At 31.7% G+C, this 22,637-nt stretch overlaps 1 protein-coding gene across 4 annotated transcripts; it reads right to left on the reverse strand.

The window, feature by feature from the left end:
* Positions 1-499: 499 nt before the first annotated feature.
* Positions 500-22,335, reverse strand: LOC122500878 (A disintegrin and metalloproteinase with thrombospondin motifs 12-like). 4 transcript variants are annotated; one of them, XM_043610015.1, is made up of 15 exons: positions 22,163-22,335; positions 20,425-20,549; positions 14,660-14,991; positions 9,264-9,486; positions 8,699-9,006; positions 8,342-8,616; positions 7,963-8,109; positions 7,338-7,488; positions 6,948-7,037; positions 2,841-3,156; positions 2,624-2,748; positions 2,204-2,451; positions 1,964-2,081; positions 1,611-1,873; positions 500-1,491 (listed from the first exon to the last, which is right to left on the reverse strand). In XM_043610015.1, exons 2-15 carry the CDS (start codon positions 20,495-20,497, stop codon positions 1,113-1,115), a joined length of 3,048 nt encoding a protein of 1,015 aa, XP_043465950.1. In that variant the 5' UTR covers positions 20,498-20,549; positions 22,163-22,335; the 3' UTR covers positions 500-1,112. The 4 variants fall into 4 exon arrangements, with proteins under 4 accessions (XP_043465950.1, XP_043465951.1, XP_043465952.1 ...); XM_043610016.1 differs by lacking the exons at positions 20,425-20,549; positions 22,163-22,335 and adding an exon at positions 18,589-18,723; XM_043610017.1 differs by lacking the exons at positions 20,425-20,549; positions 22,163-22,335 and adding an exon at positions 17,863-18,253.
* Between the last annotated feature and the right edge of the window lie 302 nt (positions 22,336-22,637).

A 22,637-nucleotide genomic window follows, 5' to 3' on the forward strand; every position in this document is an offset into this window, starting at 1 on the left:
TTTAGTATATAAAACGTTTTTAAGACGTTATGTGGAGGAAATGAAACGTTCTATAAACGTTTTAAGAACGTTTCTAGAACAATGTCGTTTCCGTGTCCAGAGGGGAGTGATAAATATAAAATTTTTAAATTAGATTACGATTTTGTAAATAAAGTTTTTCCAGCACTTTGTATATTAATTTGAAGATTGCAATTCCTTGCCGCGTTTATTCATTATTAAATATATCCATACACGACCGATTTATTTCTATTTACGATGTTTTCATTTTTATTGTATAGATTTCAATGAAAATTTAATAAATGTATGATTATAAATTACGTATTGGATTTACCTTTATTGAAAAAACATGTGTATCCCTTCTAATTATTTTAATTTCTTTTTAATACTTATTAATAGCAATTATTTTTTGTAACGAAATAAATGATTAATTTAATTTTGTAATAATAATTCCAATAATAATGATTTTAAATGAATCGCAAAAGGAATTTAATGTGTGATTTCATATTGTGATAATAATCAATATTATTCCTGCTCTTGGTCAGATTTATCAGTAAAACTTTTTAAAGTAGACATATTAATGAACCTTTTTGAAGTAAAAAAGTTTAATTATTCGCTATAAGACCTTTTTGTTTTTTTTTTGAATTTAGAATTTTCAGTAGTGAAGGTCATCTTTAATAGTTTTCTATATATAAATTTTCTTTAGTAGAAAATCGATAATTAGAATCATGTATGCGTGTACATATATAAGTTTCCGTTAACTTTTTTATTTTAACAAAGAATTAAAATTTTTATTTTTTTCAAAACTTGCTTTAATAGTAACACCTTTGATAAAAAGTATAAGATTATAGTCCTGGCTCCTTGTATTTTTTTCGTGCTTCAGGTTTCTTCTTCGACTTAGTCAAATTCATTCAAGGAGATAATTTCTACTACGAGGCACATTTCTGTTTTTCTAAGGACTGCATTACCTCAAAATCAACGTCAAATAATTATTTAGGTCACTCCAAGGCTGAGGGGTGTTCAATCTAATTTACATCTACACCTTAACTACGGACCATTCACTTTGGCTAACCCGAGAACAATTTGAGGGAAATCTACTGCATTCTTTGTTTTCGCTAAACAAAGTCATTCTGTCTCACCGGTAATGTAAATGTACTGCTAAATTCGAGAATATCTGGCTTTTCGGAAGTGATTGTATCAATGTCTGTAGTGTCAAAATGCTCACTAGGAGTAACATTGTCAGAAACTGTTTCTGTAAATATTGAATTTATTATAAAAGGAACTTCAGAGTTCCCACCACAGGGTGGCAAATTAGGACATGGTTCGACTTCTTCTGGTCTTGTCTTTTTATCACAATCTTCATCGGGCAAGGCTAGGGTTATACTGTTATTGGTATCATCGAAATTGCCAGGAGTAACGCACATGACGGATCTTTTTCTTGAAGCACCTTCTCCGCATGTTATTGGACATATCTGCCATGGTCCAACCCACCATCTAATTTGGAAAATAATTATAATCAACCCAAAAAGAATTATAATTAACCCATCATCTAATTTAAAAAATAATAATTTTAATCAATTTACGATTTGTGTACGTCAACTAATAATTTATACCTCGCAGGACATAAGTTGGAGTTACATTCTCGATCGATAGACTCAGGTTTCTCTGTTTTGTTGCAAAATTGATCGCCGACAATTCCACTTTTAACTTCCTCGCAAAATGCATATGAAGTTTGAAGACCACCACCACAGGTTGCTGTACATAGGGACCAGTCAGAAAAAACCCAGGAGTAATAGGGAACGTAGTTGATTTCATTTTTAGGTACAGTGTATTCATACTTCAGGCTAAAATTGAGAAAGGTTCCTCTGTAAATTATCTGAAAGTAGAAAATAGTTAGGGTCAGCATCCTCTCGCAAGAGCATCTACAGAGAGGACGCAAAGACTAGGATCGAAGAGAAGTTCTTACATAGACAGCAATATCCTCTCTAATAGGTCCTGGAATTGTAACCTTTTCCATATCTTCCTCACGTTCATAGTGTCCATACGTACCAGTTATCAAATACTCTCCTGGTAAAGTGATTTGTCTATTCAACAACACAAAATAATTGTCATTCTAGAATTAATATTAAAAAAAGGAAAATATTTAAACTATTATTGATTGGAGGGAATATGCTGCTTAAGATTTAACTTCTTGGTGTTTTATCACCTTTGACCGTTGAGAAAATATTTTTCTGAATTAGGAACTCCAATGCTAATGTAATTTTTATTCTCTCCCACTTCTTCAATTTTTACATTTCTCGATCCTGCGGGAATGACGATTATCTCCTTATAACCAACTCCTTCATTATTGTCATAGGACCCACTGATAGTTTCACACTGAGTTCCATCGCCATGACAAATTCCACAGCGATCTTCCATTGCATTCGAGTCTACCTTCCAATCGCATCCAACCTTCTAAAAAATTGAAGAAAATTCTGTAAGATTTCTGCTTGAAAAAGAATTCCTGAAAATAGACCCCATACATTTTCAGAAAAAAATCTCCTAGGTTAACTCTCCAAGAAATTCTTCAGGACCTAAGTCCGTTTAGAAGAATTTTCTGGAAAGTCAATATATGTAAAATTATTACTCTGCAAAGTCCGGCGATGCACATGTCTCTCGATCCCAGGTTACAAGGTGTTCCATCGAAAGCCTCCCCCAACGGTACAATAATTTCTTCGTCCGTGTCAGTGCAGTAAAGCTCGCAAGGTTCCGCTGAACGATTCAATTGTTTAGACTATTTTGTTATCTCTTAGGGTTTCCATGTTGTGATTTGTAACTGTTGTATGAGAAAATATCTCGCTTACATTTATCAAAGTAGGGCAACCATGTGTAGTTTTTATTCTTGTACTCCTTTTCGTTGTAACTGTTGCATTGAAAATTACGAAAACTCGGAGCGTCCTCGGGACAGGATTCCACATTGCAAATTTTGTAACGACGTCTCTCATCAAGACAAAATTGTCCTCCATTAGCAGGTGGAGGATGATCGCATTCTCTTTCCATTATGGATACGCCGCCTCCACAACTTCTAGAACACTCGCTCCATGGACCCCATTCACCCCATCCTCCATCCACTTCAATTGGTTTTTCCATCATTGGGACGCATTCCTGATTTTCACACCACTGAATTGGGGCAAAATAGGTTAATGTAAGTTTACTTATTTTAATAATAATTTATTATTTAAGGCTAGGACCAGTGATTTCATTAAAGGTGACACAATCCTAGCCCGAGATTATAATATAGTATTCAAGTTACTGATAGAATCAATTATTATAACGTTAGTTGTGTCGTTCTTCTAATATTGCTTGTCCACACCGTAAAATTTTATACCTTGTATCTTTAAGCATCAAATGACTAATAATTGTAGGTGTTGTACGCCTTGCGAAAGTATTATTAGATAAAAATAAACAAATTTGCCCTTCAACAATGTCAAAGTAGAAAAAAATATCGAACTTACAACAAATTTGTGTGGTTACACTACAAGAACAGTGTTGATTCCTCTCACAAACGAAACGGTCATTAGAGAGCAAAAAAATCATGAAGTTCTTAAGAAAGATTAGTTGTGTCGTACTCTTCAGTGTAATTATTCTGAGTGTGTTCGGAAGGAGCAATTACACTTTGGGATTAATAAAATACCTCAAAGAAGAATCTCGTCTCCACCAGGTAATATTTGTAACAGATGATCAATTTCTTGCAAACAACGAATCAAATGCTAATGCACAACTTATTCGCAATATTTCTCAAAACTTTCCATCATTGAGTATGAGTTTAAACAAAGCACGAGAGCATCTGGAAAACTACTTTTCACTACATTTGCAACTGCCTAGAAGAACCACATTGTTTATCTTCATTCTCAATGGGGCTGAAAAGAAGTATGTACCTGAATTAAACGCTACATTCAGTAAATTGGAATTCTTGTCCAAAAATCAGTCGTTCCCCAAGTGTTTAATCAACTTCTTTAAACCAAAAAAGGTTCGTTCGTATGAGAGTATGCTGAAATCACTATGGCACAGAGACATGCTAGACATTTCTATTCTTGAAAATGTGGTAGTGAATCGATCATGGCAAACAGAGGATGTGATCACTATTCACCGAATCAATCTTTTTGCAAAGAGATACACGAAACAGAATGTTAAGCCACGAACAAAATGGTTTCCGAACAAATTATTGGACCTCCACGGACATCCTTTAAGATTTGCGTCGACTACTATCGATATTAAAGGTAACAAAGAAGCCCTCATTTCAACACGAAAATTCAAAGAGTACATTCAGCAGTCAATGCGTTGTAAAAGTATACTTTTGAGATATAGACATCTAAAAGATTTATTATTACTTCGAGAAAAAAAAAGATTTGAAATGTTGGTGAACCCTGTTATAGCAAGTATAAGGAATAATGCTGTTACATTCGTTTCGATGCGTATATTGTCGTTTCAAACATCAAGAGCTGTAATTGAAAATGTAAGAAGAAAAACTCAAAGTGTTGAAGTCTCTGAGGAATTCATTTACATGATAGTTGCTACAACTATTGCCATTGCTGCCATAAGAATTGCCGCTGCGTTACTGAAATTTAACAGAAGCACTTGGAACACGTTCAGCATCAGTCAAATGATAATGGGAATGTCTGTAGCCAACGAACCAAGAAAGTTTACAGAGAGATTAGTTTTAGGAAGTGTAATATTGAGTTGCATGATCTACTCCGGTTACTTGTTCTCAGTCATTTTGGACATCAATTTCCGAGAAACACCTCAAATTTCAACTATCGAAGAACTGGTAAATTCATCGTTGACACCAATGACCAGTTCTTTCATAAATATTTCAATGCTAAAAAGTCCTCTGGATTTCATTAAAAAATTAGCTTTTAAAGCAGTGAGAACACCTGGTTCAATAGTCTCAGAGTATGATTGCTTACAATACTTGGTCAATAACAGAAACGTATCCTGCATAATATTTAATGCTGAAACTTTAATAAACAGATTTAAGCTTCAATATAAAGAATTAAGTTTTAAAATACTACAGGGGGGTATCAGCAGTAATCCATGCACGTTCATTACCAGGAATCGTTCACCATTTATAGATCGTTTTAATGAAATAATTCTGAGAGCCTTCGATCATGGTTTACTGCAAGGATTGCTTTTTGAGAAGTCGCCAAAAATGGAAAAAGTTTCATCGCCAGACATAATTGAAAAAGAAAAATTGCTATTGGTTCTCTTCTACGTACTGACAATTGGATACACTTTGGCTGCAATCGCTTTTGTAGCAGAAATTTTCAACAATTTCATTTGCAGCAAAGTCAAACAATTGTGGGCAAATTGTTTGTACTTCTTTTAGAACAAAGTTTTTCTTGAAAGTTATCTAAAGAAAATGTTGATGGAGAAGATTATTTTATGAAACTAACCTTTTCGAAAGTGAATGAAATAAAAATATTTTACTTTAATTACACTTGTGATTTTTCAAGAATTATTGTGCTTATTCTTTAACAACGTTAAATTATTCCAACTACAAATTTCACTCATCATACTGAAAACTGTAACTTTTAGAGTTGAATTTTTTTTTCTTCTTGAAAAAAATATTTATTTTAAAGCATAAGATAAATTATTTATCAATTATTAATTGTTTGCAGAATAGAATTTTCTTTAAATATTTAATATTAATGTATTAAATCAAGAAGGCACAAGAAATGCTTTTATTGATTATTGAATGTTTTCACACACGATCGACTTATTTTTACTTATCAGTTTTTTCATTTTTTGTGTGGATATTTCAATGAAATCTTAATAAATGTTTAATTATGAATTACTTTCTGGTTTCACCTTTATTATAAAATCCCTATCCCTTTTAATTATTTTTATTTCATTTCACGATACCTGTTAATAGAAATTAATTATTCGCGCAAACAATAGTGAAATTTTTAATTTTTAGTAGTAAAGGTCAACTTTAATTGGACGTTTTCTATATATATAAATTTTCTTTAGTAAAAAAAATCGATAATTAGAATTATGTATGTGTGTAAGTTACCGTTTTGCTATTTTTATTTTTAACAAATTCAATTTTTTCATTTTTTCAAAACTTATTTTAACAGTTTTAAATAATTATTCTGCAATGGAAAATAAAGTGATTGGCATGTACAAAGTTTTAATTTTACTAAAGGTTCGTAAAACAATTTAAAAATTATATTGATATCATAGGGGTAGGTATATTTTGATTTTTTTAAAAATTTGTCTATCATAATAAGGAAGTTAAATAAGAAACTTATTTTTACATATTCTTGAATTATGCCGAGGGAATCTAGTGTGGGAATTTCTAAGTGGGGTATGTTTTCTTTATGACCGTCTGTTGTATATACACAGCTTTGCAGAAGGTAAATATAGTTATCCTAAAGCATGGTAAATGTGGAAGAAACTTTATCGACAAAATTCTGTGTTGGCGACACATTTCTTTGTTTTTCCACAGAAGCGCTTTTTCATTTCACTCAACGGATACCCAACTATTTACACTATTATATGCACAAAAAATCGACCACCCAATTGCAATAAATTGCAAAAATTTATTATTTTAATTTTTCCTAAAGATAGAAAGTTAGTTAAGGTTTTTAAATTTTAAAGTTAATGTTTTCTGCTTTCATAATATTGGAGTAAATTAAAAAAATATTTCTTCATTATCCAAGTACAGTTCATAAATAAAATAAATTAAATTTTTTAATTTGCGTTACTTTTCAATAAGTTTTTTACCCGGGTATTGAAAGACAGATTTGTGCGTAAATTCATATTCATCTGTCTCGTGCATTTCCTGAATCGGAGCATATCAATTTTCACAATATTGACGTACCCCCCTTAATTCTTATAATTTTATAAGAATTTAAAAATTAAATTACTCGTGCTTTTTGATCTTCTTTGGATCAATAAGCTAAACTTACCATATGTTTGCCGCAATGTGTACCAGGTGCTGCAGGATGCAACATTGATGTGCAGGTTCCGTTTACAACACACCAAAGTTTGGAGCAAATCTAATCATCAAAAAGAATATTTTAGTTATTTTCCTACATTGATAGGTTGAATGTAATTTTTTAATAATTCTTAGTAACTATGTTCCAGGATTGAAAAAAATAACTTAAAGATTACATGTTCCTTACAAACACGTATGTTCTCTATTTCAATTTAAATAAAGTACATAAAAAAAAATGTCTGGAAACAAGAAGAATACAATGCTTTTCTTGACATTGTTAGTTGGATGCCGGATGCATTCGTCACCCCCTCAGGGACGTCACAGTTGAGATACGTTTTGCTTTGTATAAATCTAACTTTACCTCTTGCAATGGCGAGCACACTGACGCTTCTCTGACTCCGAATTGAAGTCGACACTGATGCTCTGCGTTATACATTGCTCCTGCTGGTAAGTCTGGGTAAGCATAATCGTTATCTGCAGGTTCATCCTCGAGACACTTTCCTTTACCTTTACTGAAAAATATTTACAGAATAAAACTTCCAAGGGACATAAAGTAACCTACCGCAAATGATTTCAAAAAATATTATCTTTTCAACCAACAGACATATCAACTGTAAACTCACTGAAAGAGTACCTCTAACATATTCAAAATATATCTCGGGAGAATTACATAAAATTTACATTCTGGATGAATTGATGAAATATCTTTTTTAATTTAATAAAAAGGGGTCATTATTTGTCTTATTGGATAAAATTAGTAGATGTAAAGAGATAATGGGAAAAAAGATTGGAGGGTTCGGTTAAGAAATTAACAGAATGAAGGACGTGACAAAAAAAGGAAGAGGAGGGAAATCAAACTAAGTGTAAAGAAAAGGTACTTCCTTTTATAGAAAAAAGAATGTGTAAAATCGAAGGGTGTGAACAATAGAAGAGGCAAAAAAATGTCAGTTTAGAGGTGGATAGACATCGGGGGTTTAATCACTCACTCTAGAAAGTTGGTGATATCTCTTCGGGAACATCTGGACCAAGCTACGATCATAGCGTCTGGGTCGAATGTCGGTGTCATCACGTGTAAAGTGTTGCCATTGCGTTTATTACAACCCATTTTTTCCGTATCGTGATACATACCAAAACTGAAATATAATAATAACTTTCAGTAATATTCAGATATTTATTATATTTTTATTTCCTTTTGATCACTTTCACCCTAATTATTCTACCCTAATTTGTAACTCACGTTTTGTAATATGATGATACTGTGTACCATGAAAGTGATTTTTAATTCAAAGTTTAATTCTCATGTATCAATTACGAGGGATTATGATTGTCAGTGTTTTGGTTTGTGAAGATGAAACTTTAGCTTACTTGTGGCCCAGCTCGTGGGCAATGGTATGTGCAAGAGTGATCCCGTTGTCCTCGTTGACGCTGCAGCTGCGATTGGTTTGACACATACCTGCTACATGAGCTACGCCAAGAGTACTGCATGGTGTAGTACTTCGTGTGCATATATCTTCTCGGGTAATCAATATCGCCACGTCATGGTGATTTGGGTGAGTGTCATCGCCAAGCTTCAATTTCTCTTGCCATTTGCAAAAGTTGATTAAAGTTTTTTCCGCATTAATTGAAACGTTTAGTCCTTCCTGAAATGCAGTAAGGGCACCGATCAAGTCTTTTATAGTTTTTATGGTAGAGACTTTTTTATTTGGGTTAAAACACTAATACCTCAAGTTCGTCTTCTTCTATTAAGATAATCCTGACTACAACGACATTGATAAAGTTGCCAATCGAGGGATGGAGATATAGGGCCGAGACCATATTCATGATTGTCAGGAGGTATGTTTCAACGTCACCATCTTGATGGAATGCTGTCATGCTGCTATCGGCGACAACAAGAGTTTCCACATGTCTTGCTTTGCTTATAGATCTCTTGGCTCGTTGCCATTCTCTCATTCTTCGTCCTCGACCTTGAACTCTGCTCAGGCTGGATTTATCCCTCTCTTTTAGATGTTCTTTTGCTGATCCCCGAGGTTCTGCACAATTTTAAATTAACATTAAATCCTAAAATAAAAGATTTCAGAACCAGTATTGTGCCAGTCGTGTCTCGTCGTTGGCATTTCTGCTCGCCAAGTTGTTCAGGCAGAATTTCCTCTGAAGGAAAAGAAAATCTTAGGAGTTGTCGGTTTTTTTGTTGTGTTAGAGAATAATTAATTTGCCAAAAAAATTAATTGGTACCTGACGGTTTATTGATTTGTGTTGGGAGTGCATAAAACTTACTAATGGTTCTCACCACTGGTACCGCAATTTGTTTCGGATATCTTCTTTTTTCTCCTCCTATTTGGTCGACGTTTGCTGGATGCAGAACTCATGCTTGATCTCCGATATAAAATGTGAGGTTTAGAAAGTTCCGAGAGAGGATTTGCAGATTTTATGTCAATGTTAGTCTTCTGATGGTATTTGCTGTCTATTGGTTCGAGCCAGAATTCACCTCTTTCTTCCTGAATAACACCTGCCTGCAAAATAAACCATTAATTCTTTAGCTTTACATTTATTTTGAACTCGGTTCTGTAATAACTAATGGTATACATTCATGAAGTATTTTCACTTTTGCATCTTTATTATATGCTCCTTTTTAGAAGATTGCCCAATACAAGCATCCCAAGTTAGAATCATGGTTCACTTGTCTTTTAGAGACCTCGCTTTAAATGCTACTAAATCTTCCAAAAGTTAGAGAAATTGGTGCAGAGATGACCCGTATTTCCTTCTACCTTGACCTCAGAGCCATTATGATAAATTAGAATAATTTCTACTACCTGGCAATCACTTCAGTCTCTCTGTATTAAAAAAGTAATAAACCATCTAAAGTGAAATCATCAAGTTGAAGTAAATCTTTACGAAAAACTCTTTTATAAGAGTTTTATAAAATTAATGCTGCCGTCAAAGTACTTAATTTTAAATATTTTATGCCTCAAAGGTTCGACTTAATTAAAAATGTATTAACGAACAAAAATTATTATTTAAATAACGACATTCGTTACAGCATCTAAATGCAAAAAACCAATCGAAAGTTGACTAAAAATCATTACAGTAATCGACTACTTTGGAAATATTAAATTATTATAGTAAATCAAAAGAATAATTACATTTTGTTTGTATAGTTCAGCAGACAAGTTAAATGAAAACATTATCAATTTCATTATGTCGGTTAGATGAAGACGTAAAGTACAGACTTTAATAACAGAGAGCTAGCTAATGTGAATAAGTGGCCATAATAGATATTAAGCTGTGGTTTCTACACTGAAATCTCACCGAAGATTCCTTAATAGTACACACAGAGCGGAAGTTGAATGAGCAATTCTCATAATGAAATTTTAATTTTAACATATTACCTACATAAAAGATTCCAAGTGATTTAAACCATCTTTAAATACGTTTATAAACTTTACGGCACTAAACTAGGTACAGATTTTTTTCTTAATATTAAAAAATGTTAACTGTACGACCATGTAAATTATAAATGATGTCAGAATTCTTTTTATAAATAATACGATAAAGAAAAATGGTATGTTTTGAGAAAGGTATATATAAAATGGGATAAAAACTTATCGAAAACTGAGAGTTGAAATTACTTATTGGTTGTTCCGCAACATAGAAGTGTTAGTAGTTGCCGATTAATTGAGTTTATTACCTAGTGAACGCAGAGGCCACGAATTTTACGGGCAATCGCCGATCTGGCAATTGCCCGTGAATACCTACTCTCCACTCGATCGACGCTCTATGACCCTTTGACTAAACAGTGTCGTACTGCGGTACGATATTTGCTTTGCTCCGTTAGGCATCGTTATACCCTTTGGGGTCCACATATACCTCGATAGTCTTTTCTTTCACGTAACTTAGAGAATTTTCTATTATTGTATTGTGTTTAATTATCCGCAGAGAGTTCGGGAATAGGAGATTAACACATTATAGACAATTCTTTTTAATAGTGAGGCCCAAGCGAACTATTTACTATTTTTGATTTAAGGCGTTGGGAGAAATGTAAATCCCCCTTTATGTGAAAAGTGTGCAGCGGCGTTTCTTGAAAAATGTAGCAGACGACGAAAGCACATTTTGGGATAAAGTTGGATTTTGGATGTTGATTAGAGAAGACGTGTTGTTGTTGTATGGTAGACAAGGGAGAGTTATGAGTTGTGAGATTTTTGTTGGTACTAAAAAATTATTTGTGACGAATAAGGGAATATGATTTATTCGACTTTGCATAATATTTAATTTGTTGAATGTTTAATATAAAGTAATCATTAAGAAAGAATTAAATACAAAAGGAATTAATTTTATTTTATTTATCGGAATTGATAAATTAGTTAAGTTGAACAATAGCAATCGTAACAGCAAGCAGATATTGAAAATACCCTTTTTGTGTTCAATGGTAAGTGGCTGAAATTGAATATCATATGAAATTGTTCTGAACTTGTTTTATATAAAAAAGTTGAAATTTTCAGAAGTTAACAAGCGTACTCTGAGTGTTTTTAGTTCTATTTTAAACACTTTTTTTAGAAATAAAATTTTTCAAATTGAATGCCAGTCCAGCTCAAACCATTTTTATCGAATGGCTTCCGGACAATATTTTTTTGCTCTCAATTTGTCATTGCTTTCGAGTACAAAGCAGTATCTTTGTATTTGTTTTATGGGAATGGGTTTTTTGAAAAAATTTTATCGTGGAATTTTAACTTAAACTATATTTTTTTAAATATTTAAAAAATTAAGGCGTGATGTGTGATCTGGACGATTTCTGTGTTACGTCTAAAGTATCATACTTTATTTTTCCCTGATTTAATTTAATTAATAATTAATATTGCGATGGGGTTGTTGAATGAAACAAGAATCACTTTTCGTAAAATTAATTAGTTAAAATAGTATAATGCCAAATTTGAATTATTTAAAGTGTAATAAATGAAAGCGTATTTTAATTCCAATGATTTAACGGTTAATGATGGAACTAAAATATTATAAAAAGAAGGCATACAATACATCAAAGCATACAAAACAAATTTCCACTTTGTTATAGTATAATGGTCTTGTTTACCAAAATGGAGCTTTTGTTGTGTTTACAAGCGCGCAGATTTCAAACAGGCTTGGTTATGCGGTTAAACTGTTCGGTGAATAATAAAGTAGAACTTTGCTGAAGAATAATTCATAGAAATGTATAATATTTCTTCACTAAGAAAAATAAACTGTTGCAACAAATTGTTTATTATTTCTATTTTAATATCGTTCTCTTTTTTATTGATTTTGTAACAAACTATTCTTTATGGTATAATATTAATAATTACATATAATAATTTTTGCAGGAATGATAGATTCTTCAATTGGAACATCGAAGGCCTCCATCACAATACGAGATTCAAAGAATTCAACAGAGGAAGTGTTTCCTGGTGCATATATTTGGATGTGAACACCGAATATTTAAGAGCTCTTGAAAGTCCAAAACTATTCTGTTTTGGTCCTGGAAAAACACTGGCATCGGTCATCTTGAATTAAAAACTTACAAAAATGGTTATAACTACGGATAAATTGGTGTTCTGTTTTATCGACAGTGGATAATTACCGAGCGCTGATAAAAAAATCCGTACTTTTGTAAATAGTTCGCTTGGGCCTCACTATTAAAAAAAAGTGTGTATAATGTGTTAATCTCCTATTTCCGTACTCTCTGCGGATAATTAAGAATTTTTCCAACAAAATTCTGAATTAGCTAGACTAATTCGAATTAGTTCGCTTGGGCCTCTATATTAAACAGAAGTTGTGTATAATGTGTTATTCTCCTATTCCCGTACTCTCTGCGGAAAATTAAGAATTTTCCCAACAAAATTCTGAATTAGCTAGGCTAATTCGAGCGAATTAGTTCGCTTGGGCCTCACTATTAAAAAGAAGTTGTATATAATGTGTTAATCTCCTATCTTCGTACTCTCTGCGGATAATTAAGAATTTTACCAACAAAATTCTGTATTAGCTAGGCGATCGTTCGAAATTTCATTAAATAAATCTTTCGGTTATTTTCCTATAAAATATCTTGTCGCATTTAGAGAATGTTTGTCTCATTTGTATAAATTTTTACTATAATTTAGGATCATAAGATATTTCTAGGTTTCCAGAAAATTTTTCACATAACTGATACAAATTAAATTAATCATCCTAATTAATGGCAAATCCTCCCTTCTGGGAATGAACGAGACTATAAGTAATTAGCACTTAAAAACTTTAGATAGCTTGAAATTTTTTTAAAAATGTGACTGCAATGCGTGCTAGACGGCAAAACCCTTAGCTCACAGGCGTTTGTCGAGACGAGTCACGCGATAAGACAAACGAGTACGATGCATTTTGCCAGCTTCTAGAGAGACTATCTCTGTTTCGATCGATGTTAGAATTTAATAGACTTTAGTTTCTAATGTACATGAGAAAAGAGAGTTCCTGCTTCCCAAATTAATTTCAATACTATCTTTCATCTCAATGTATCATTCTGATAAAATTTAACATGATTAATAGTTTCAGTCCATCGATTAAATAGAATGTTTTCAAATTATCAAAGTATTAATATTTGGTGAAAGAATTTCCAACTGGAATTTTACTTTCGAATAATTCTTATATTTTTAATCATTTTTAACCCTGGCAGTAATGCAGGCAATAATATCTTAAAGTGAACTTCGAAATAGGTTTGAGGGGATACGTTTCCCATAAAGAGGGACGATCGACGGTGGCGAAGGGTTCACAGAAAGCACATTACGCCTACGCACTAATGACATTATCGAACAGGCCTGAAATTGTCGAACATAACAGATATGGTCACGACCGTCGACAATTAGGTTCATTTGAGCGCTAAACGATGTAATGGGCATTCGTCGTTGTCGAAAACATTATTTGATGGTTGACGCTTTTGTAATTAAAACAAATATGAAACCGAAATAAGGAGAAAAATTTCTTTCATGAAAGTATTTGAAGTACCACGAAAATGTAATTTTAAATAATAAGGTCACTTTTAGTGGGGCGTAAATTTAATTAAAAAGTCTATAGGCGAGATAATTTCCAATATTTAAGAGGCTTTACCATCATTATTAATTCAGTCAGTCGATTTAGCATTCGGATAGAATCTTACGCTTACCACTACACTAAAGTCACAAAAGCTAAGAGTAAGATATGCGTATAACTCTGCCAAACTCAAAGCTCGTTTACGATCTTCGAAACCCTTTTGAGGATCTCTTTATTTGACTTTCAAGAGAGTAGTACTTTTAGGGAAGTAGATCCCCTGGTAAAATTAGATTGAACTCGGATCTATTCGGATTACCCTGCACCAGTATCTAACTATCTAGGTAGCTGTAAGTATCTGCAAGTATCTGCTTAAGTACGTCTTGATTTATCGTAAACGCGAAGAAAGTGATCAAATGGGTTAAGTATTAAAGTGTGGCTTGCAGTAATGTTCGAAAAAGTTAAGACAATATGCGAGATAGGAAAATTTATATTATTAACTTTAAGTAGTTATAGTGGTAAAATCTCTCTTCAGCTTATTTCCTCCGGTTCTTTAATGGTCTCCTTCTTTCTAGGTGATCCTTTAAATGTAGTATCTAAATTTTTAAATAAGCTACATTTTTCAGGACGAGAATCTGCTTTTAAAATTTGTAGATAAATGTAACTTACCAGACCATTGCAGGCAGAAAGAGCAACTCTTGAATTAGCTTGACCCCTAATGTATCCACGGTAGTGACATTTGTTGGAATTTATTGGATGTCGAACGTGAATGTCCTTTTTTCGCCTCTCAATGATTAACTTTGGACTAATGAACTCTAGGACTGGCGTTAAGTGCAGGTGATATTGAATGTTTGCTCGAGTAAAGTGCAAATGTAAATCCTTATTGCTATTATTTCCAAAAAGGTGGGTCGTATCGTACGAAATCAGTTTACCATCCTGGGTCACTTTTCTTGGAAAAATTACTTCTAAATCCACCATATGCTTTCCTGAGGTGTACATACCTGTAAAAATCGAAAAGGATTTACTATTTGCTTTCTACTTCTATTCAGACTTCTCTTCAACAAATTGAAGACTCATTAAAGTGGTGACTTAAAATTATGATCGCATCTTTTTAAGCACATCGAAAGTAGTCAAATGCAATTTTTGCAGAAATGTATTACTTCGCTGAGGCCTCATTATTAAAAAGAAGTTGTGTATAATGTGTTAATCTCCTATCTCTGTACTCTAAGCGAATAATTAAGAATTTTCCTATCAAAATTCTAAATTATCTAGGCTAATTCGATAGAATTAGTTCGCTGGGGCCTTACTATTAAAAAAAATGTGTATAATGTGTTAATCTCCTCAAAGTATTGAAAGAAACATTATTAAGAAACACCAAAAGGGTGTTCGACAAAACCCTGTTTCTCATAAAGTGGAAGATCCAGATTGACAAGGATATTTAAAAATGATTGTACTTGTTTGAAAGTTACTTAACACAACGAAACCGAAATTATATTTAGAGAAATAGAATTTCCTGTCACGTTTTGAATATAAATTGTTTGTCCCTCTGAAAGCGACCTATTTCTGGAGATTCATCCATATATAATCAGAGATGAAGTGTTAATGTTAATCACTTCTCTTGATATTGTCAATTTACTAATTGTGAAGGCATGTCTATAGCTTCTATTAAGAGCAACAAGGTATAATTCGATAGTTGTCGCATACATTGAATGTATGTCAGCACATTAACAATGCGTAATACAGCCAATCTACATTAGCACGTAAATGAGAGATCAATCTTTGACAGGTTGTTGATTAATTATATTCACGTTGGTCAAGAAGCAAAACAAATGTTGCCCACCTAATTGTTATTTATCGAAATTGGTGGACATTAGGTTTTACTATTTTTTTAAAAAGATTGAACTTGAATATTATTAATATGAATAATGAACTCGACCTTTTTCATCTATTTATCATGTAACATATTATTATCCTAATATAAATTTATATTATTCAATCGATATAACGCAACGTTGAAATTGTATTGCACGTACAATGACACTGACGCATGTAGATAGGTTAAAATGTAACCCGTCCATCCATTCATGGAATTTAACACAAAATGTTATCCGTAACTTTGGTTCTCGTCTTTTCCCTTATGATTTATCTGACAGCTCACAGAATAATTTAAACAAATGAAATTTCAGCAAACGTTGTTAAGCTCTATAACTGCATTGCAATACCTATATTCTAATCATCCAGCGTCTCTCATTAATACATTTAGAAAGAAAATTGCAAAATAAAATGGTAGGGAAGATAATTTTTGACTTTATTTTTATTTAATCGAAAGTGCGAAATCAGAGGAATGGGAAATGCATTTGTAGTGAATAAAATAATAAAGAATCAAGTTTAATTTAATGTGTAAATTTATTTTGTATATCAAACAATGAAGATGGATCAGAAAATCAAAGACTTCTTAAATGAAATATGGCTGAGGTAAAAACGGCATAACAAACAGTTCTCAAATAAAAAGTGAAATTGATAATTCAGCAGAGTCGTATTACATCATTGCCTCATTTTGGATGGATTCAGTGTTTAACTTAAGAAAAGGGAAAGGTTTCATCAGCAGCAGGGAGGAAGCCCAGCTCTTAAGAGCAATTATAATTACAAGCAGCAGAAATTAATACAACAAAATAATTCTTCTTCTTCTGTTAGCACTCCACGATCAAAAACATCAGAAATTTTCCCTCATGTCAGCAGCTCAACTTTTGAATGAACAAATTAATTATTTACTTACAGCTTCTTCTCTCCTTAACAGAACTTCCAATAGATATCAGCTACAGTTATAGTTTGTACCCAAATATTTTTTAGCAACATCTAGAAATAAAAGTGGACCAATACTTGACACCTGTGGGAACAGCGGTGTCAAATTTGGGTTTACTTTTATTTATTATTCATATGAACGATATTAACAGTGATGATTTAGTCTACTATAAAAATGTTGACTTTAACGTTTATTTTTTCTTTCACTAAAAAAAGTGAAGCAAAAAAAAAAGAAGTCTGTAATTATTTTAAATAGATCAATCGACACGAAAGGGTCAATCCACAAGAATGTATAATTGGAATTTAGTTAGACAAGCGGGGTATGGTTTTTTTTAATTGAAAATACAAGGTTTATGTCTGCCAATCTGAGTAAATTTACATAGCTTTGACCAATTTGCGAGGTGGTGTTCATCAAGAGAGGGTTAGAATCGATTGCACTCACCGTTAAGGCATGTCATGAGTAATTCATTGAATTTCTTGGTCTTGTCAAACAAAAAGACTACTTTACCATTAGCTTTCGCATCGTCTTTTGTATCTTTATATTGACTCTCACAAAATACGTTTTTTAAAATAAATCCAAACATCGATTTGGATGTGTTTTGAGACACAAAAAGATAAATTAATTTCGATCAAAGTAAAATGATAATTAAAAACAGTTTTTAATCTCTTACACTTGTAGTTTTTTTTTGTAAATCTTTGTAAATTAATTGTGGTTTTAAAGTCAGGTTGTCTCTTTTAACTTAAAAGAAATTATCCGGAAAGAGATTAATGTTCTTGAAAGTCATCAAAAGTACGACATAACTTATTTATAGGTATACTAAAGGTCTTGCTAAGCTGAGATATTCTTCTTTTAAAGTTTTTCACATGACGAGTTTTTATACGACCGTAAATTGAGATTTTCCTCAACGAATTGTCGGATTTTAAGTTAACATTTTATGAAATTATATATAAAATATTTAAATAGAGAATAGAACTTTGTTTCGATTTTCTTTTTTTAAGGTATCATTTGTTTAACATTCGTAGTTTATGGTTAATTTAAAACATTGCTAGGACCGTTAATTTTACTCAACTTTAAATAAGGGAGAATTCCGCAATTCTAATTTTATGTAGAAATGTCTTCTGTTACGTGACTTTTACTCGTTACCACTTTCGAGCTTCATGTACGTATACACATACTGCTATAATAAATGATCGATTCACTTGATTAAATTAAACGATGAAGTACATTTAAATGTATGTACATTCAAATAAAGTAACAGTTTATTATAAAATAGCTTTTTCCATTCTGCATATACCGGCAGTTTTTTTTGTGTTTTTGTAAAATATAATTCGAGGTGTTCTGCTACTAGTGCAGGATATTTATCTAGAGATGGATTATTGAGGTACTCCACATAAAATTTTTTTTCTGGTTCTTTGGTCTTCACATTTTGGATTTTTGTTTTAAATTGCAATAAGGGTCCGGGTTTAGTAGCATCCAAGAATTTTTTCTAAAAAAAACTATTCAGTATTTTAATTTAAAAATCATCAGGATCTTTTCCTTGAATATTTAAAAAATTCGACAAAAATTGACTTACAAAAAAACAAGTACAAAACATGAAATTTATATTGAATCAAGTATTTGATTTTATGTAGGAAAAAAGTAAGATGTGCGATAGATGGTTTTGTTGGTCGAGTCACGTTGGCACCTACGTCTATCCAGTCGGTGGTAATTTACGACTCTCACTCTTATCCTTTCTTGTGAACGTGACTCAGACTGTCTCATGTGAAACGACCCCGTGGCATTTGGTGAAAGATACCTTATTGTGTAGCCGGCATTATGTATTTCCAAGGTGACAATACAAGGGTGGAATTTCTCTATTCGTTTTAGCGAAAAAAAAATTGAACTGGTCAAATGTGCATTACTTCGGGGCGAACAATACTAAAAGTAAAACAAATCCAAATACTGTTTTTTTCAATTTGTAGTTATTAAAGAATAAAAATTTATAAAGCGTTCAAGAAAAGAGTAATTTTTGAAACTGTAAATACCTTTTTTGTTTCTTATCTACCGATTAAAGGAGGGAATTAAATTTTACGATGTCATTTTTTTACGACAAACAGCTGTGAAGTTTGCCGGAAAGCAACTTTTCGTATGAGTCAGCTCCAAATTCGTACCCTCTTAAGAAAGGCTATTTTATCCAATGATCGTGACTTTGTTTCTTCAGTATTAAAATAGTTCGATTTTTCAATAGCGACAAAAACACAGATAAGTTCGCTAAAATTTAAAAATCTGACTTCATATTCGTAATCAGCGACCCCGAAAACCCCCGAGTAACAAGTTTCAATAAAATCCGAATGATTTTAAATTTTTTTGTCCGCCATATTAGATCCGCCATTTTGAATTTTGAAAATCTGACTTCATTTTTGTAATCAGCGACCCCGAAAACCCCCGAGTAACAAGTTTTAATGTGTTACAAATCAAAATGTATTCTAAGGTAGTTGATTCAAAATTCAATGATAGTTTTAGAATATTCAAAATGGCGGATCCAATATGGCGGACGAGAGAATTAAAAATCAAACTACCTTAGAATACATTTTGATTTGTAACACATTGAAACTTGTTACTCGGGGGTTTTCGGGGTCGCTGATTACGAATATGAAGTCAGATTTTCAAAATTCAAAATGGCGGATCCAATATGGCGGACGAAAAGTTTAAAAATCATTCGGATTTGCTTGAAACTTGTTACTCGGGGGTTTTCGGGGTCTCTGATTACGAATATGAAGTCAGATTTTCAAAATTCAAAATGGCGGATCCAATATGGCGGACGAAAAGTTTAAAAGTCATTCGGATTTCATTGAAACTTGTTACTCGGGGGTTTTTCGGGTCGCTGATTACGAATATAAAGTCAGATTTTCAAAATTCAAAATGGCTGATTCGAATTCAGAGTAAGAAATACGTTTAATATCATTTTTGCATTTTTGGGTGCAAATTTGAACTCGAATTTACTTTCAAGTTAACAGTGTGACTGTCATTTTTAATGAAACATTCTGTTTAAATACAATCTCTTTGTGAATAGCAAAATCTAGATTTAAAATGACCGGTTAAAGATACGTTTAATGCAATCAATAGTTGAACTGTTGATAATAAATATTTACGAGGTGAATTGTTGGCAGAACAAAGAGATTGGTTTGCTGACGCTAATGAGGCAGGATTTGAGCTTATGATAGGTAAATACTGTTTTTCAGTTGCAATCGATATATTATGTGATAAAATTGAAAAGTAAATTCTAATAGCTCTCTTTAACAAGCCTCTTATCATTAGAAAGGAAATAATTGCTTTTCATATTGATATTTGAAAGAAAGACTTATTATATTATATTGATAAGATTTAAAAAATAATTCTTGTTCCCATTGCAATTTATTGAATCAAAGGGGAACAAAACTTATTGAATGAAAATGTATTCAAAAAAGGTTGTTAATTTTTTTTACAAATAATATATAAAAAAACTAAAAATATATAAAAATTGAAAAAATTGAAAATATCGTAACATTTTTATTTTTAATTCTAATTACTAGAAGAGTGATGGAAATCTTATAGAATTTTTCTTTTCAACTGGTAAACGATTCATCGATTTTAAGGAATATTTTCAATTTACCTCGTGTTTGTGTTGATCGCCTCTCAGCAACAGTTGAAAGAACAATGACGTGAAATATTATCAGGTAGCGCATTTTCTTAAATTAATACTTTCTTCATCAAACATCAGAATATTGACAATAGACTCTGTAACAATTTATTTTATTTATTTTTCATACTAACAATTAAGTTTTTTAATTCTAAATATACGAAAATTGTTTTTTCTTTTACCAAAAGAAAAAAAAAAAAACAAATTGCGAATAAGTTATTCTTTTATATTGTGTTATTGGATTTCTCAAATGGTTCGTTATTTTTTTACAATGTTAAAAAATGTTAAAAATATACACAAAAGTCTATAAATAACGAACTTGCTCATTGTTTATACATGTCGCATCACGGATCGACGATTTTAAAACGAGCCAACGAGAAAATTGTAAAATGATTTTGCATATTTGTTTTCTGGGATGCTCTCGTTATGGTTCGCTAAGTAGCGCACACGTAGTTACGGTAATAGAAGAATTCATTCAACCGTTCAACTTGATGATCGTAACTGACAAAAAGCGCTCTGAATTTTTCTCACGATCCGCCCAATCTGTCACAGAATATTACTATTGCTTTTTTCCAGGCAAGTTAGTTTTCATTTATTGCACCGCTTTTTTTTTATTCAATTAAATTGTGGACATTGCGTTGTACTAGTGACAATTAAATTATAGATTATTGTGAAACGCCCACTTCAAACTCAAAATATTGAATCGATTTTTTATTAAAATTTGAATCCAAAGTGAAAATCTGTTATTTCACTTCATTTCCACTCTACTTTCACTTTACATTCATTTCTCTTTCATTTCTTTTTCACTTAACACTCTAAGCTATTTGTAGAAAAACCATTATTTTTTCTAGCAGAAGTATGAATGCACCCTTAAGTGCTACTGTGAACTGAGCCTAATATTGATATGGATATTATTTCTAGTTATATGTAACTTCCCATCCCTGTAATAAAGTTTGTAATATACCCAACCTTCCTGACAACAAAATTTACAGATTTACTTGTGATTCGCGTGGGATTCGCGTAGACTTTGTCTTGTGTCCGAAATTATAAATTTTTACAGAGTGTAATAAAAAAAAGTTTTCAAATTTCGCTAAACTATAGACTACAATAATGTTCAAGTTTAAATAAATTTGAATCATTTTTTCCCTTTCAAAAATAGTTTCTCAAAAACGCTTGAAAATGAACCTCCTAATTTCGTCCCGCCAAAGAATAAATGATTTACAGTTAGATAGAAATATTTTATTTTTAACTGAACAGGAAAATTCTCTATAATATTCTAGACTAATTTTTCGCCAAATAAATTGATAATAAATTGGTCCATAATGTTTGCTTTGATGGCAAAGTAAACAGATTGCTCGAGAGCCACATGGCATGAAATTCAACATTCCTGAATTGATAGTAGTCGATTTTTGATGCTTGTATAAAATTTTTTAATCTTCTTATGATTGTGTAATTTAATTCAAGTGTATCAATTACTGCGGCATTCCTGATAAAATATATATTTTTTTTTAATATATATTTTTTTATGAAAGATATTTTTTACGACTTTTAATTTATTAAACAAATTAAGAAATTTTTATTCAAATTGCTATTATTTTTACTTGTTATTTCTACCGATAATTTTGAAGAAAAATTGTGGTTGGATTTTTAAAGCGTCTATATGCAACATGAACACTAGAATATTTAAAATTAAATGTCAATTTAATATTACCAAAAAATAATAGATTAAAGATCTTTTTTTAAATAATAATTTTTACTTTATATTAAAAATTATTAACCACTGGAAATAATAACAAAAGATTTATGCACAACTTTGTTTCAATTTCAGAAATTTCAATTGGTTTGATAAAACGCGTCAGTTCAATGGTGTACTGATTCGTGAGATCGCCGTCATAACACTGAGAGCAGCGTTATGACAGTCTTCTCTTGTTGTGCTAGGGATCCAGATGTTTCCACTTAATTTATCTCTCTCACTCTGGTCTATCTTCGATTAATTTGTATTTGTGAAATTTTCCGTCTACATCCAAAAGTATGTTTGACCAAAATTTAAAAAAAAATTCATAAAAAGATAAATTAAAAAATTTTAAATCATAATTTTTTGAGGACCATTTTTTTGGTCTACAGGCATTTTTTGAACAACAGATTTTTATGGAGGAACATAAAGTAGCTAAATTGAAATCGGATAA

Source organism: Leptopilina heterotoma, unplaced genomic scaffold, assembly GCF_015476425.1.
Source record: "Leptopilina heterotoma isolate Lh14 unplaced genomic scaffold, ASM1547642v1 Lhet_191, whole genome shotgun sequence".
Classification (NCBI taxonomy): domain Eukaryota; kingdom Metazoa; phylum Arthropoda; class Insecta; order Hymenoptera; family Figitidae; genus Leptopilina; species Leptopilina heterotoma.

What these genes read in the sequence shown, in the direction of transcription:
- LOC122500878 (XM_043610015.1), bottom strand. Translation starts at nt 20,497, where the DNA reads ATGCGCTACCTGATAATATTTCACGTCATTGTTCTTTCAACTGTTGCT. An exon ending in CACATTGCGGCAAACATATG is followed by an intron (nt 3,157 to 6,947) that starts GTAAGTTTAGCT and finishes GCCCCAATTCAG; the next exon opens with TGGTGTGAAAATCAGGAATG. An exon ending in GAGAGGATATTGCTGTCTAT is followed by an intron (nt 1,874 to 1,963) that starts GTAAGAACTTCT and finishes TTCTACTTTCAG; the next exon opens with ATAATTTACAGAGGAACCTT.